A 16,036-nucleotide genomic window follows, 5' to 3' on the forward strand; every position below is an offset into this window, starting at 1 on the left:
TTTTATAAAATTAAATTAATTTTATAAAAAAATTAAAAATTAATAAATTTTATAAAAATATTTATAAAATTAAATCACAATAAGAAATAATAACTCAATAATAAATTGAGGTTAACGGGGAAGTGAAGCACTGAAAAAATTTAAGTACCGGTTATAAAAATAACCCCACCAAGAGCGATAGGCGCGCGGATCAGGCTCCTGGCACGGCCCACGTGTCCCTTGCTCCGACCTGGGACAATTCTACGTTCATGATCTTTGTTTGGCTGATACAGATTTTTAAATGCAACCGTACGATATCATACGTTGGTCTCACCATATGATATGGGAGCTTCAACCCCCTCCGATCGGTTGACGAATCAACTGATGAGTCCAATCTACGAAGTTCAAATCCACACAACACCTACACCTGAAAAGACGGCTAATTATAAAATATATTAAAAGTATTAAAAAAATAATATATTTTTTTTATAAAAAAATAAATTTTATGTTTATAAAAGATAATAAATTTATATCTACATAATTAATAATTTTTTTAAAAATATAATCATTAAATAAAATAAAAAAATTAAATGGGCCCCATCACGTGAGGCGGGCCCACACAACTTCGTAGAAAATTGAGGCTGAATTTGTGCAGTGGACGCACGCGCCTTTCATTTGCCTTTTATACTATTTAATAATTTATTTCCAATTAACCCTGAAAAATCAAAATATATCAAAATGATCTAATTTAATTTTGTACCAACTAGGATATATTCATTAATTCAAATTAAATTAAACAATGATATATTTTTATATATTTAACATTATTTAAAAAAAAATGGGGGGAAAATACTAAAATAGAAGCTATGGTGAGTGGTCGTTAGAGAGAGAAAACGAGGTCTTTCTGATTTGAATTTAGAAAGAGAGATACTATCCAGTAAGAGAGTGGAAAGGAATCAAGATCAAAATACTTCTCTCAGAGAGAGACAGAGAGAAAAGGGAAGCTCTGATCGAAGCATTTATATGCTTTTAGAGAGACGAAAGCGAGGCTTCAACATTACTTCATTTTCAGATACACACAAATATACATTCATATATAGATAGATAAAGAACTCATCTACTGATCGAACCTTGTTTGGCTTTAAAAGGAATATGAACGGAATGGGAAGGCAGGGACTGAGATCTGGAGCAACGGCGGTGCATCACCAGAGACAGTACTCTGATAATTTCTTAGATACTTCTTCTAATTGTAGATGGCTTCAATCTGCTGGTCTTCAACACCTTCAAAATTCTTCTGCTTCTTCTATTCCTTCTCTTCAGGTTTCGTTTTAATTCTTCAATATCTTCAACCTTATTGTCTTTCACGTTTTTCTTGACTTTCACGTTTTTCTACTATCTTTTAGAAATGGGTTTTAGTTGGAGCCAAAATTACAGATCTGAATATTTCGATAGTTCACCATTTTTCCATTGTTTGGTTTCCAGGAATATGAAAGTAAAGAAAAAAAATTTTGATCTGTTGAATTTGCTCCTGATCATTTGTTTAGTTTGTTAAAGTTTTGCAATGGCATTTCATTTCTGATTATTCAGAAATCTATTGGGACGGCAGCTCATTTAACAGATTTTCTAGATCTGAGGCTAATATTTTCGGCTGTTTGTTTGTTGGAACTTAAAACAGGACTATAAATTCCATGGTGGTGGAGGAGGAGGAGGGCAGGGGATAATGTATCGCAATGCCCAGAGGAGTTTTAATGGAACAAATGAGTTCTATGCAGAGCCTACAACGCCTCCTATCAGTTCACGGCCATCTACCCAGAGGAAGAATGGCGAAGACTTTCCAAATGATTTCAGTCCTGGGCTATTGGATCTGCAATCGTTTGATACCGAGTTACTTCCTGAGGTGGGTCTCTTGTCATTTCTAGTGAGCAAACCAGTGAGTGGGGTGTGTGTCTTTATATATATATATATATATATATATATATATATATAAATTTCAAATTGGATTTGTAAATTATTCTTGAAATTGTTGTTTTCAAGAATCATAGGCTCTAGCAGTTTTTCTCCTTAGCTTTGTTTATACATGCCACTGTAAATTTCAGAATTGTTTTTGGGAATCGAGTGATGTGCCTTTGCTATTTTATTTGTGCTCATCTTGTTGTTATTACTTTGTGGATAGATGCCAGTTCCTGGCCTTTATGATAGTTCCTCTTTGTTTCATCCTGTTCGTGGTAGAAGCTTTGACGACTCCGAACCTTATATTTCAACCAACAATCAGACTGGCAGAGCTCCTGTTTTACCGGATAACAATCTCTTGAAGAGCTTTGCAGCGGACAAAGAGAAAAACAGTTCCGTTGCGAAGATCAAAGTTGTGGTATGTTCTCTCCATTTGGTTGGTTTACCATCCTGTCGCTAAGTTTTACTGGCTACTATTTTATCCTTTGCCCAAATAAAGAAAATATGCTCCAACTCCGAAGGCTAAATGGGCATTGTTTATAGCCGGTGGACCTGCATAATTCCCCCTGATCACATTTATAGTTATTTGGTCTGCCAAAGCATTAAAATTTTTATGCTTCAGGCATTGTCTGACCTACTTGGAGGACAACTGTTTTCCTATTTTTTGTTATTAACCGGTGATGCTTTTCAATGCAGGTGCGCAAAAGACCATTGAATAAAAAGGAACTGGCAAAAAATGAAGAAGATATAGTAGAAACACATTCCAATTCTGTAACAGTTCATGAGACCAAGCTCAAGGTATGCATCAGTGGTGATATTCACCATCTGTGGTTCAATTTATAAAATGATGAAGTCAAATAAAAAGTAAATAGACAAAAACCATTTCAGCCAACCTTGGATCTAATTTTCCTAAATTTGTTCTATCTAGTAATCCTAAAGTAAATGTGAATGAAAATAATAGGAAAAAGTCTGTCAAACTTTAAGACATAATTGGAATAGCTTTCATTAATGAACGTTTACAATCTTATAAAGTTTTGACACATAAAACAACCAGAAAGGAGACATTAAAATGTAGTCATAATGATCATGTGTCTAATTATTATTTTAGACTCTTTTTGTAAGAACCATTATTTATGGCCTTTTTAGCTCATCATAGTAGCTAATATTAACTGTTTTTAATAATTTTAGATATCATTATTCTGCAGGTTGATCTAACTGAATATGTTGAGAAGCATGAATTTGTCTTTGATGCAGTGCTGAATGAGGAAGTCTCAAATGATGAGGTGAGTGTAATGCTAGAGTAATTAAGAGTGTAGAAAATAACTCCTCAGATGCAAGTCTTTTATGAGCATATATTGATTACTACTTATTTTTGCTTAGGTATATCGTGAGACAGTGGAGCCCATAGTTCCAATAATTTTTGAACGCACAAAAGCAACTTGTTTTGCATATGGGCAAACAGGTAATTGTTATGCCTGAAATACTGGGTGGATCATAGATGTCATTCTTAGTTTTGGACAATGATCATTTAAAGATTATTTTTAACTAAATTTTGTTTTCATTTATTTTCATAATCATTAAATCACGTTGAATTATATTCTAATCATGATTTTTGGATAAGGATAAAAGTACTTTCTTTTGAATCACGGCAAACCCATTTTGAAGCCCTTGACCTTTTTGAATTTTGAGTTTTGTCTATTGAACCCCTATTCTTCAAATGTGTTATTGAGTTAATGATTTTTCAAATTAAGGACATTGAAGTACTTATGTACTGGTATCAATATAAAAATAATCACATTATTGCTGTAAAACTAGCTTGTACTGATTTTATCATGTCTCATCAGGAAGTGGAAAAACATATACTATGAAACCATTACCTCTCAAGGCTTCACGGGATATATTGCGGTTGATGCATCACACTTACAGGAACCAGGGATTTCAGCTATTTGTGAGTTTCTTCGAAATATACGGGGGAAAACTATTTGATCTTCTCAGTGACCGGAAGTAAGGGGCATATAGTTTCCTTGTCTGGTTTTGTAGCTTTCCCTTGGGCTCTGAACTTTCTAAAATTTGAAATTCTGCTTCTGCAGAAAGCTTTGCATGAGAGAGGACGGCAAGCAGCAAGTTTGCATTGTTGGTTTGCATGAGTACAAAGTATCAGATGTAGAGACAATTAAGGACCTCATTGAGAAAGGAAATGCTACCAGAAGTACTGGAACAACGGGTGCAAATGAGGAATCCTCTCGTTCGCATGCCATACTTCAACTTGCTATCAAGAGGTCATTTGATGGCAAGCCTCCACGTCCAGTGGGCAAGCTCTCCTTTATAGATCTTGCTGGAAGTGAACGTGGTGCAGATACCACAGATAATGATAAACAGACAAGGTATAATTTACCTTCTTGTCTTTTTATGTGTCTCAGAATCACTGGCAAAACCACCAAGGAATATTACATGGCACAGAACTTGCAGATATAAATATATAATGCTTATGGAGCAAAACTTGTCAGAGTGTGTTAAACTTGGGATATTTGTCTATCCTCATTAGCTTTATCTTAGGGCTGGAGAAATTGATATTTCACAGTTCACTGGGTTGGATGGTTGGCAAATAAAAGAAGAAACTTTTTACCACTGGAGAAATTGATATTTCACAGTTAGCATTTAGCAAGCTTGGATTGTCAAGCGCCATAAATGCTGGACTTGTCCCATGATGACTCAGCAGAAAGAAATTGCTGTGTTTGACAACTCAACTGGGAATAAAAACATTGCAATGACATATAGAATATACAAGTAGTTCACTGCCTTTTAAAATTGTCTTATTTTTCTACTTTAATTAACCACGTAATTATCTGTTTCTATTCACTGAGTCATTCATAATAGAACTGAGGGTGGTTTATTTGATCTTTAACACTTACAGCTGAACGCTGTATCTTAGTTCTTTTTTTTCCCCCCCAAACCATAGCATTGGCAAGTGGCTTTCTTCATGATAAAATTTTCTTTGCTTTATGTGTATTAGTTTGTTTGATTTGGCTGTTTCTTATAAATGGCGCAGAATGGAAGGTGCAGAGATCAACAAGAGTTTACTTGCATTGAAGGAATGCATAAGGGCTCTTGACAATGACAAGAGTCATATTCCTTTCAGAGGCAGCAAGTTGACTGAGGTTCTAAGGGATTCTTTTGTTGGCAATTCCCGCACTGTTATGATATCCTGCATTTCTCCAAGCTCAGGATCATGTGAACATACTCTTAACACCTTAAGATATGCTGACAGGTGAATGAAAATGATCTGAACTATAAAAAGTGTTGCAGTGATTTTATTTCGTTGTGATTTGATACCTGAATTTGCCATTTCTTTGAAAATTATATTCCAGAGTGAAGAGCCTGTCAAAGGGAAATGCTCCAAAGAAGGACATATTATCTTCGGCCTTAAACCTAAAGGAATCAACCACCATGCCCTTATCCTCAGTTTTACCTGCTACATGTACCTTTCAGGATGAAATAAATGATGCATGGGCGGAACAAGATGAACGAGATGATTTTGATGCATCTAAAGACTCCTACGAACAAGAGAAACCAATATGGAAGGAGAATGTGAAGGTGGAATCATATAATCTATCAATTTCAGAGGATAAAATACGGAAACCCAATGGTTGGACAAATTGGAAGGATCTGTTAAAATCTGATGATAAGAACTCACATTCAGATGATTTAAATGCTCTGCTACAGGTAATTCAGAAAATAATGAATGCATATGCAGTTCTTTTGGATATGCAGATACCTAAGTTGGCATATTAAACTTCTGATACATATCCTCAGGAAGAACAGGACCTCGTAAATGCTCATAGAAAACAGGTGGAGGAGACCATGAACATTGTTAGGGAGGTATGTGATGTGGCCAAATCACTCAAATTGTCGTTGTACTTGAGCCTTAAGCTCATAGTCTTTCATTTTCGTTCATAGCACGTCTCCATGGCCCTTGGGTCCTTTAGCTTTTGTGAATAAATTGGGGTGATAAAAAAATGTGCTGATCTAATGGATTCTCTGTGGCAAAACTTGGCAAAGCTGTAACTATTTTGGAAAACTTGAGATGACGCATTTCGTTGGGAAACCAACCTTACTGAGTTTTTGGATCTGTGCTGTAGCTTCATGCCTTGTGAGGATTTTGGAGCCCAAAAAAAATGTGTACAAGGGGTTAATACGTAATACATGGATATTTATGAATGTTCTTTTTTTCAATTGCAGGAGATGGACCTGCTGGTTGAAGCTGATCAACCAGGGAATCAGCTCGACAATTACATCACCAGACTGAATGCTATTCTTTCTCAGAAGGCTGCAGGAATACTCCAATTACAAAATCGTTTGGCGCATTTTCAGAAGCTTTTGAAGGAGCATAATATTTTAGCATCTTCTTCTAGGTACTAATCCATGACAAATGGTTACCTCTTTTACAGTCGGTTGCACGATTGTTGGCCTTGAAGTGGAGTTGGGTATGTGCAATTCTGGATGATTTACCGGCCGTTATGCATCTCTTGTATTCTTTATTTGGTTTGAGGGGTTGGAGATTTGATTATTTGTTCAACAAGTTACAGGCAAGCATTGGATTGCATGCCAATTGGCATGCTTATGTAAAGTTATGATGCACTATGATTTGATTCATTAATGGAATACTTGTTTACAATTTTATTATTTGCTTTCTGCTACCGCTAAAAGCAAGTTCCTATGATCTTTGGATCATGGACTATTTGGCTTTCTTTTGTTGGTAAAAAAAAAAAAGGAATTAATCAACGGTCAGGATCAATCAAATTTTACTAACCAATCCAAGGGCATTGTCGTCCCATCGCAAGTTATCTAAGGACCGCCTTAACAATCTACCGGTTTCAAGAGCATTTTAGTCAAATTGCGTTCTGTTTCCCGCCATTTCCCATGCGTTCAAAATTCTGTGCAACTCGCCACTCGCTACTTTGCTTCCCTGAGCTCTTCTCTCGAAGCAAAAACACAAAAACTGAAGAGAAGATAAATACCAATCAATCTAAAGAAAAAAGCAAGAGAAATGGTGAATCCAATCTTTGAAGTGGCAAGCATGAGGGAACTGAGTCTTCTTATATTCATCCTCTGTATTTTGATATCACTCAAGAAACAAAATGCAGAGATCAAGAAAGGCTTATCATCGTGACCATCATCATTAATCGCCGCATATTGGTCGCCTTCCTCGTGGTATTTGTATCCTGCGATGCTCTTGTATATGGAGGAAGAAGAAGTAGGCCATCCTCAACGATCATTGGAGTATGATTTTTATCATGGTTCTTGCCCACAAGCTGAGAAAATCATTCGAGAGGTAGTTCGGGAAGTGTACAAAGTCCGGCCCAGTAGAGCTCCAGCTCTCTTGAGGCTTGCTTCCACGATCGTTACATTGAGGTTTTGATCTTTCTTTCCATCATCTTCCCCGTTTCTTGGTCAAATTGATCTGGATGTGGGTTAGTTATTGATTTTTTTCCTCTCAAATCTTGATACAATTTGATGTAGGTTTTGTCATAGTCTTTCTGCTCAGATTTACAGTTTCTTGTTGATCTGGAACTGCGTTTGTTTGGTCTTGCTCTTTTGATCCGGGGCTTTTAGTTTTCCAAGTGTAAATATTATTAATACAATATATAAAAAACTTAAATCTTTAATTTCTTTATTTTGTCATTTCCTTGAAGTCATGTCTTGAAGCCAAAATCCTGCTCTTTCTGGTAGATTTTGTTTTGGGTTCACTATTTTAGTTCAAAATTTGATCAGGTCTTGGGGGTTTTTTTTGACTTTTCATGTTGTATTTCTGTTAATTGAAGCTGTGTAGCTTTCAGTTGCTGTATAAGGTTGAATTAATAATGGAACTTGTGACGGGCTGTGATGCTTCTGTTTTATTGGATGCTGCTAAAGGGTTGAAAACTGAGAAAGATTCTACCCCCAACGAAAGTCTGACGGGTTTGATATAATCGACATAATGATATAATTGACATAATCAAGTCACAGCTTGAAGAAGTCTGCCCTGGCGTTGTTTCTTGTGCTGACTTTGTTGTTTTAGCATCCAGAGAAGGTGTTGTTCAGATTTGTATCTCAGTGCCTCCCTCCGTCCCTCTCTCAGTTTCTCACTGAATATGTGAATTTCAGGCCGGTGGTCCATTCTATCCATTATAACCGGGCAGAAGAGATGGTTTTCTCTCTTTCCCAGATATACGTGCTTCCTTCACTCCTAACCGATTTATCTGAAACCCTTGTCTCTTTTGCATCTAGGGTTTTGATGAAAGAGAAACTGTCAGTCTCATGGGTATTATGTTTCCCCTCTATCTGAGTTCTTTGTAGTGACATGCAAGCTTGATCTTTTTTGTTTGCATGATTATCTCCACAGTGGTCTGATGTCTTAATTATACCCATTAAACTCCTGTGATTAGTACTTCCTTATTATTATTATTATTATTATTATTATTATTATTATTATTATTATTATTATTATTATTATTATTATCCATAGAAAGGTTTCATGATGCATTCTGTGTTTAAACTTTTTATTTCTTTGTATTGTTTTGACAATTTGAGAAGAGAATGACTCCCATTAAACCATACCCATTAAACCATACTTGGGGGTGAGTTTGCTTGATTTAAACAAAAACTGGTACCTGTTGATTAGAATATTCTTTTGGAAATGAATACCCTTGAAGTGAGAGCAAATCTGCTAAAACTGGTTACAATTTTGTTCTGTAGAATGGCTATCTGCTCATTCCTTTGTACCTTCCGTCTATATCTGCACATTCCTTTGTACCTTCCGTCTATCTGTGTGAAACCACAGATTTGTGCGTTTGATCAGCCTCAGTTTTGTAAAAATATGCACTCTGCAGCAACCTGGAATCGTAACTTTTACGTTTCTAATTGTGCGCTTACCTTTCTTCTAGGTGCTCACAGCGTTGGAATAATTCACTGGAAATTCTTCAAAAACGGTCTCCACAACTTTGTTGGGACTAATAATCCTGATCCCTTTCTTGATCTTCAATTCCTTGACCAAATGAGATCAAGATGCAACAATAGTGATATATCAGTGACTCCATCAGCATCACCTTCCTTTGATGCCTCGGGGCCATTATCATCAGCACCCAGAAGCAGCACCACCTTCTTACTGGATCATCCTCTGGGGACCCAGGAAAGAATGGGGCAATGTCATCAGCAGCAGCACCATCACTTTCCTTCCAAGGCTCAGTGTCTTTCTCACCATCGTCTTCTACAACATCATCAGTTTCATATGAAGGTTCTCTACTGGAGGATCCAGGAATCAATATGGCCTATGAGGGACCTGGAATAGATTTTGGCTCAGTTTTCTACCAGAGTCTTCTGCAAGGTAGAGGAATCCTCTATATGCTGACCAACAACTAATGCATGGGGAAGAAAGTGGGATTTGGCTCAGAGCACATGCTTCGGATGTCTCCTTGTTCTGCTGAGACTTTGCCCAGGCAATGATGAAGCATTCAGATCTCCATGTCTTTTACTGGTTCAGCAGGTCAGGTCCAGTTCAATTGTTCAGAGGTGGCATAAAGAAGATTGGGGAGGAGGATGTATTATTTGTTCAGCTTTCCCTACACTGACTTTTGGGCTTTTGTTCTCACGAATTTGAATAATCAGGAATTTAGATGGCTTTATGTTGTTACCTTGTGAATTTAGTGTCTGTATTAAGAGCAAACTGTCAAATGCTTGTTCAACGAAATCTATATTTCAAGGTGGTTGATGGTCTAATTAATTTGCACATTCTTATATTGCCTTAAATTTAGATAATTAGCACTCCTCTTCCCTTAGGGTATGCAATGTTTGATATTGAATTGATTCATCACCGACTTTATGCTCATTTGCAGAGACATCTAGTGGCTAGCACCCTTATGTCATACGAAAAATGAATTTTAAATCCTATAAATCTTGTGACTACATTTATTGCATCTATTTAAGAAGATAATCTGCTAGACATTTTAATAAACAGCCCTTTAAGGCAAGGAAAGTTTTCAATTCCTACTTTCTAAAACTTACATTCATCTCTCAGTAACTGACAGTATCAAGAATAGCAATCCAGAAAGCTGAATATCAAATCAACGATGCAAAATAAGATATACTCAAATGTAATATTGAAAGGAACAATTAGAAAGAGGAAACATATGCATGTGCACAAGGAAGAACTCACAAACTTGAGTATCCATCTATAGCCTAATTGAACGAAGTCTTTGCTTTGAACTGTTGATGCTTGCAGACCTCTGTGGAACAGAGAATTCCTTGTACATATCAGTGAAGAAGTTGTCAACAATGTCAAGATATACCGGACTTTTAAGACGAGAGTAATAGTGAAGTGCTTCTTCTACATCCAACACATGTTCCATGTCACTTCCACCCATCATTTCCAATTCCTTCATCTTTTTTGCTAGTGCATAACCTCCTTTATCCTTCTTGTTTGAGTATTCTTTTCTTAGAGTTGAACTTTTCTTGCTCTTCTCTTCCTTTATTCCCACTTCTTTCTTCTTCAATGGATTCCTTGGACGCTCCAAGGAACTTCCATTACATCCATCTTCTTCTCTTGCCAGTTCTTTTGATAGCGTGATACCATTCTTCTTCTTCTTCGTTGCCTTTTCTAGATCACACTCCCACTCGTTGCAAAAGTCAGTGTAGAATTGATCTGTTTGGTGATTCTTTTTGCTGCTGGTGGCACACGAGAAGGGCTTGGGCAGTTTTTGATACCCTACAAAGAAGAGAGACTTGAGATGTTGGAGAGTCTTGTGGCTCTTCCGAATGGATTCTCTTAGCTGCATCTTTTGGCTCTAGCTAGTATGTATAGCACAGCTTGTTTGATCCCTTAGTGTCTTTAACTACATTAACAGACACAGCTCTAATCTAGACAAGAAAGATAGAGACAGTTGAAAGTCTTAGGGGTCTAAAAGGAATATTTGTTTCTGCTTTTGCTTTATATTGCTCTCCCTCTCCAACTCCAATGTGAGATTGTTTGAAGCTAGCAAATAGCAACCGTTGGATTTTATGATCATAGATTAGAAGGCACTGCTTTAAATATTTGCATTTAGTTATCAATAGAGTTTTTCTGGGTATGTGTGAAACTGTGACTAATCATCCAAATTTTGCCTTTACCAAAAACAAAAAGTAGCCCTATTTGAGCAAAAGTTGTTTAATACAAGGAGACGAATGTTTAATTTTGAACCATTGGTGTCTAAAGTTTAGCTGTATTGATTAAGGTGCAAAGCTAAAGGTAGTGGGTCAGTGAAAAAAGCTTATTCTGATAATTCTTGTATTCAACTAACGCTTAATTACTATTACCCATTTTTTGAATTTATGGACTTATGAATCTAATAACATCAATTGCTTCTTTGTGAAGCCTGTCTTGTTTGAGATTATATGAATTCTTTTAAGGATGATTAAGTTGGTGCTTTTGATCCTTGATTGATGTTTTCCATACCACAGGAATTGTAGGTGAAGAACCCAATTGCATTTATATTTAAGAGATGGATGGACCCATATAGGTTTTGAGGTTGGTGCCTAAAGACCAACACCTAGTCAATATCAAGATAAGGAGCATTTAGATTTTTGTGTGGTGAAGTCACTTTCTCACAATTGCCCAAGTTCAAATCCTGCCACCAGCCTTTAACATCAATAGCTTTTGGTAATTATTCCTATTCATGGATTGAGCAAGAATTTAAGATCAAAGTCTTCTTGAAGAGATAAGGACTGCAAATTATACTTGGTCATATGACTAAATACAAGATTGCAACTTGGCTTTGTAGGTTAAGCCAGACATGTTGGGTGTTCTGGGGAGACCTAGCATGGCACTGCACAGGTTGGGTGTTATAGGGAAATCTATTAGTTCCATATGGTTTGTGGTGGCCATGCCAAGTTTTTTTTTTCTGTTTAATTTCATTAATGAAATTTTGCTTATAAAAAAAAATTAAGCCAGACATGAAGCGGCCTTTTTTTGGCTTGAGAAAATTAGCACCTGATTCAAACTAACAGTAGTCATGATGGAGCGATTTCATTCAAACTTGAAGTTTGGATTTGTATCTGACCATACTATTATTTAAGAGTATTCCACTAACCAATGGTTGGAGGGACTTGGACCCTCGCATTGAAAAGTACAGATGAAGCTGCCATGAATGCTGCAGCCTGCTGCCTTTTAATATGGTTCATTAACTCCTTTGTCCCGCATTTTATTTTTTCCAGCGACGTAAAATGAAAAATGCGCTCCTACCCTTCCTGACGCGAACGTTACGCACCGTTTAGGTGGTTTTATTAAGTGATAGTTGATAAAGTGGTGTTTGGCAAGTTAAAAAAATCGATAGGTGATAGCTGATTTAGTTTTATTTTTTATTTTGACTATATTATCCTTTTTTATTTAACTTGAAAATTAATATTATTAATATTTTTATTTTTTTATTTATAATTTTAATATTTTAATTAACGTATTTCAACTTTGTTAAAATATTTTTTATTAATAACATAAAACATAAAATATTTATTTATATCCAAAAACTTAAAATTAATTATAAATTTTTCTATTAATAATAATAATTATTTTATTATTTTATCTATATTTTTAAAATTATTTAATTATCTTAAAAAATAATTATTTTCTTATTTCAATAATAAAATAAATGATATAATATAAAAGATTAATAATTATATATTTATTTAAATAATATAATATATTAATTTAATAATTATATATTTAATTTAATAATAAAGTAAATAATATAATGTAATAAATTTATAATTTTATATTTATTTAAATAATAAAATAAATTATATGATATATACCTTTATTAGTCATTTTACATATTAACAGCAACAGTTAAATATAATTTTATCAAACACTTAATATAAAACAGCTATCATCGCTTATCCTATCAATTGAATAACTATCCGCTTGTATTCAACGGTTAATCGTATTCAACGGTTAATCCAAACAGGCCCTAAGTGACTGAGCAAACACCTTTTTATGATTAGCGCTAAAAACCCTAGTACAAAAAAGCCGCTTCCTTTCTCTTTACCCCAAAATTGCAACGACGCCGCTTCCTTTTCCTCTAGAGCTAGGGCTTCTCTGCATCTGCAGCTATGGTAAACCCCATCGCTCTCCCTCTCTATTTTAAGAAAGGAACAATCTTTTTCTGCGTCTACGTGCTCTAATCTGTAAATTGAATGAAAATTGCAGGGTAAGGGAACAGGGAGTTTTGGTAAGAGGAGGAACAAGACCCACACTCTCTGCGTGAGGTGTGGCCGCCGCAGCTTCCACCTCCAGAAGAGTCGTTGTGCCGCCTGTGCTTTCCCTGCTGCTCGCAAGAGGAAGTGTATGTATACCAACTCATTTGTTACTACGCATTTTCTTCTTCTTTAATAATTGTATGCGAATACAAACCTGCTTATCGACATGTATAATTTGCCAGGAAGTGATTTTTATTGTTCTTCTCAAGCTGGTCACTCTTTATGTATGCCTATGTTGACATGTACTTAATGTATTTGTTCCTGATTTGTTGTTAGCATGTCATTATGTGTAGAGTAGACTTTGCATCTATAGGGAACTAGTTGTTAAGTTTGAGCCAAGGTAGCCTTTTCTGCAGCCATGTTTATGATTGAAGATAGCTTGGAATTGTTATGATAGCCAATTTTGTATCAAAGAGTGATACTTTAGCCAATTTTGTATCCAAAGAGTGATACTTTTTATGCTTGCTTGTTTAGGGCATTGTGTCTTTGTATTTAAAATTATATAATCATCTATGTACATTTGGATTTGTAAAAGATGTAAACCCTGTCACAACTTCATTCTTTGTAGACATGTTGTTTGTAGAAGATTGTCAAATGTGTAGTCAAAACCTGTGGCCCATAGGAGTGACCATTCATCAGTTTTAACGGAAAATCTATCTTATTTGGTTTTTTGGTTGATTGGTTTGGTTTTGGTTTCTACTTTTCAAAAATTTTGGTTTTGAGTCACTTAATTTAAAAAAACCAAATTAACCAAACCAAACAAATTTTCTCACTTAGCTATTTTTATAGCAAGAAACTCATGTTTAATATAAAGCCCACTTCTGCTCTGCTGCCCAAAGCCCTTAGCCCATCACATGTGAGCCACACCGTTTGTCCCCATTCACTTCTTATTCTTCTTTCTTCTTCTTGTTCTTCTCGCTGTTTTCCCTCCCTCTTCCTTGCCATTTTTCTCTTTCCTCTTCTCTAATTCCTTTTGATTCTGTTCTTGTCTCATGCCCTCTTCTCCAATTCGTCTCCTCTCAGCCTTTGACAGATGGGTCATCACATTTGTCACAGAATCAACTCATTGCTTGTGACAAATGGGCCATCGCCTCTAATTCCGCTTAATAGTCGGTTCACCTTGCCTCTGCACTGCGCCTTAATTTCCAAGGAAGAATTGCCTCTGGTCTGGGTTTGTCTTGCCTGTGTTGCTTGTGTGATTTTCATAGTTGTTTATTTTGATCTTCTGAAATGTGATTCAATGAAATGTTTTGAGTTTTTATTTTCCTCTCCCTCACACCCCCCCCCCCCCAAAAAAAAAAAAAAAAAAGAGAAAATGGAATGTTGATTTGCATATTTGTATATTTATTGTTGTTGATGATTTGGGGAAGTTTCTTTGCTGAGGATTCGTTAATGATATGGGGAAGTCTTTAGCTAAGGATTGGGGTTTGTGCTGTACCGAGACTGTGGAAGACGGTGTTCAGGCATGGAAATGATACAGTTTGAGAATAGAAGGGTTTGAGATTATACAAAACGGACGGTTTCAACCGAACTGGTTTGGTTTGGTTTGATTCGATTCCTTCTCTCAGTTCGGTTTGGTTAGCATTTTATATGAATTTGGTTTTTCGGTTTTGGTTTGGTTCGATTCAGAACTTAACCAACTGATTTCACACTTCTAGTGGCCCATGTCTTGATTGGCTTGTGCAATTAAGTGTGCAATATACTGAGTGTGTATTTCACTTTGCTCGTAGACAAGATTATATATTTTTTCAATGTGGTTTTCAGATAACTGGAGTGTGAAGGCCATTAGAAGAAAGACAACTGGAACTGGAAGAATGAGGTACCTGCGCCATGTACCTCGCAGGTTCAAGAGTGGTTTTAGAGAAGGTAAATGATGTCTCTCTTTCATTTTGGTTGAATTTTTACCTCCACACCTAAAAAAAACAAAATCGATCTTGTGCTATATTCCGTCTATATTCTTGTAGTGCTATTTGGTTTTAACTCAATTTTGGGCTTCCTGTTCAGGCACTCAAGCAGCACCAAGGAAGAAGGGAGCAGCAACATCTGCTTAAGGCTAGAGGCTATTGCTGGCATATATCCTGTTACAGATTCAGTCAACAATTATGTGTTGGAACATATTTTTATGAGAACATTGTTTGATGGTTGTTATTCACTTTTGATGCTATTTAGTCTATTGTAGTTCTCTTTGCTCTGTAGTTCTTTTTGATCTTTAATGGGGATTTGGAGACTAGAGACCATTTAATTACCTGATGTCTCCATTGAAGTGCCGCAATTCTATCTTTTGGCTCGACATGAAGTAGTATGTGCAATATCTGTCTACATATTTAGCAGTCATTCTGTCATTTGTTGTAACTGTAACTAATTCAGGTTTCAGTACCTAAAGCAACGCAATGTAACAATTCCTTTTGTTTTCATGTGTGTCGCCGTATTAAAGGGGAGGATTCCTTTTGTTTTCATATGTGTCGCCGTATTAAAGGGGAGGATTCCTTTTGTTCTCAAACGATTGTTTGGATATTACTTCTAATATAGCCATATCATGCAAATTTTGTTAACCATTTAATATTATATTTAGTTGGTAATATTAATTGTTGCCAATGTGTATTGCCTTTCAAGGAACCATAACAGGTACGTGCCTCTATATTCAACCTATGTTTTAGGAGGGTGCACTTTGAGCTAATCGCGTCTCACATTGTCCATAGAACTCTTTCAATGGAGACACCAAAGTCCTATCCAAGAGAAGGATGTTCACCTCATTAAAACATTTAGAAAGCTCACTTGAAGTTCAACATTATTTGCCCATTAATTTGGAGATGATGTTTTGTATCGTTCCAGTACATTCAGAAGC

The 16,036-nt window shown here is 35.9% G+C and overlaps 3 protein-coding genes and 1 pseudogene across 4 annotated transcripts; 3 read left to right on the forward strand and 1 right to left on the reverse strand.

Annotated features, from left to right (window-relative positions):
- Nucleotides 1-823: 823 nt before the first annotated feature.
- LOC110651709 (kinesin-like protein KIN-13B) lies at nt 824-6,612 on the forward strand. Of its 2 annotated transcripts, XM_021807106.2 has the most exons (12): nt 824-1,299; nt 1,655-1,876; nt 2,153-2,347; nt 2,626-2,727; nt 3,135-3,212; nt 3,310-3,391; nt 3,774-3,933; nt 4,020-4,313; nt 4,979-5,197; nt 5,298-5,652; nt 5,743-5,808; nt 6,169-6,612. In XM_021807106.2, exons 1-12 carry the CDS (start codon nt 1,132-1,134, stop codon nt 6,346-6,348), a joined length of 2,121 nt encoding a protein of 706 aa, XP_021662798.2. In that variant the 5' UTR covers nt 824-1,131; the 3' UTR covers nt 6,349-6,612. The 2 variants fall into 2 exon arrangements, with proteins under 2 accessions (XP_021662798.2, XP_021662799.2); XM_021807107.2 differs by lacking the exon at nt 5,743-5,808 and having other exon boundaries at nt 858-1,299.
- Nucleotides 6,613-6,747: 135 nt separating this feature from the next.
- LOC110651712 (putative Peroxidase 48) lies at nt 6,748-9,639 on the forward strand (annotated as a pseudogene).
- Nucleotides 9,640-10,023: 384 nt separating this feature from the next.
- On the reverse strand, nt 10,024-10,845 carry LOC110651711 (uncharacterized). Its single transcript, XM_021807108.2, has one exon. The coding sequence runs from the start codon at nt 10,737-10,739 to the stop codon at nt 10,137-10,139; it is 603 nt and encodes a 200-aa protein (XP_021662800.2). The 5' UTR covers nt 10,740-10,845; the 3' UTR covers nt 10,024-10,136.
- Nucleotides 10,846-12,932: 2,087 nt separating this feature from the next.
- Nucleotides 12,933-15,605, forward strand: LOC110651707 (60S ribosomal protein L37-3). The gene is made up of 4 exons (XM_058149515.1): nt 12,933-13,047; nt 13,142-13,277; nt 14,956-15,057; nt 15,196-15,605. The coding sequence occupies exons 1-4, from the start codon at nt 13,045-13,047 to the stop codon at nt 15,240-15,242; spliced, it is 288 nt and encodes a 95-aa protein (XP_058005498.1). The 5' UTR covers nt 12,933-13,044; the 3' UTR covers nt 15,243-15,605.
- Nucleotides 15,606-16,036: the final 431 nt, after the last annotated feature.

Source organism: Hevea brasiliensis, chromosome 1 (assembly GCF_030052815.1).
Source record: "Hevea brasiliensis isolate MT/VB/25A 57/8 chromosome 1, ASM3005281v1, whole genome shotgun sequence".
Lineage (NCBI taxonomy): Eukaryota > Viridiplantae > Streptophyta > Magnoliopsida > Malpighiales > Euphorbiaceae > Hevea > Hevea brasiliensis.

What these genes read in the sequence shown, in the direction of transcription:
- LOC110651711 (XM_021807108.2), bottom strand. Translation starts at nt 10,739, where the DNA reads ATGCAGCTAAGAGAATCCATTCGGAAGAGCCACAAGACTCTCCAACAT.
- LOC110651709 (XM_021807106.2), top strand. Translation starts at nt 1,132, where the DNA reads ATGAACGGAATGGGAAGGCAGGGACTGAGATCTGGAGCAACGGCGGTG. An exon ending in TTGCGAAGATCAAAGTTGTG is followed by an intron (nt 2,348 to 2,625) that starts GTATGTTCTCTC and finishes TTTTCAATGCAG; the next exon opens with GTGCGCAAAAGACCATTGAA. An exon ending in CCATGAACATTGTTAGGGAG is followed by an intron (nt 5,809 to 6,168) that starts GTATGTGATGTG and finishes TTTCAATTGCAG; the next exon opens with GAGATGGACCTGCTGGTTGA.
- LOC110651707 (XM_058149515.1), top strand. An exon ending in TGCTGCTCGCAAGAGGAAGT is followed by an intron (nt 13,278 to 14,955) that starts GTATGTATACCA and finishes TGTGGTTTTCAG; the next exon opens with ATAACTGGAGTGTGAAGGCC. An exon ending in CAAGAGTGGTTTTAGAGAAG is followed by an intron (nt 15,058 to 15,195) that starts GTAAATGATGTC and finishes CTTCCTGTTCAG; the next exon opens with GCACTCAAGCAGCACCAAGG.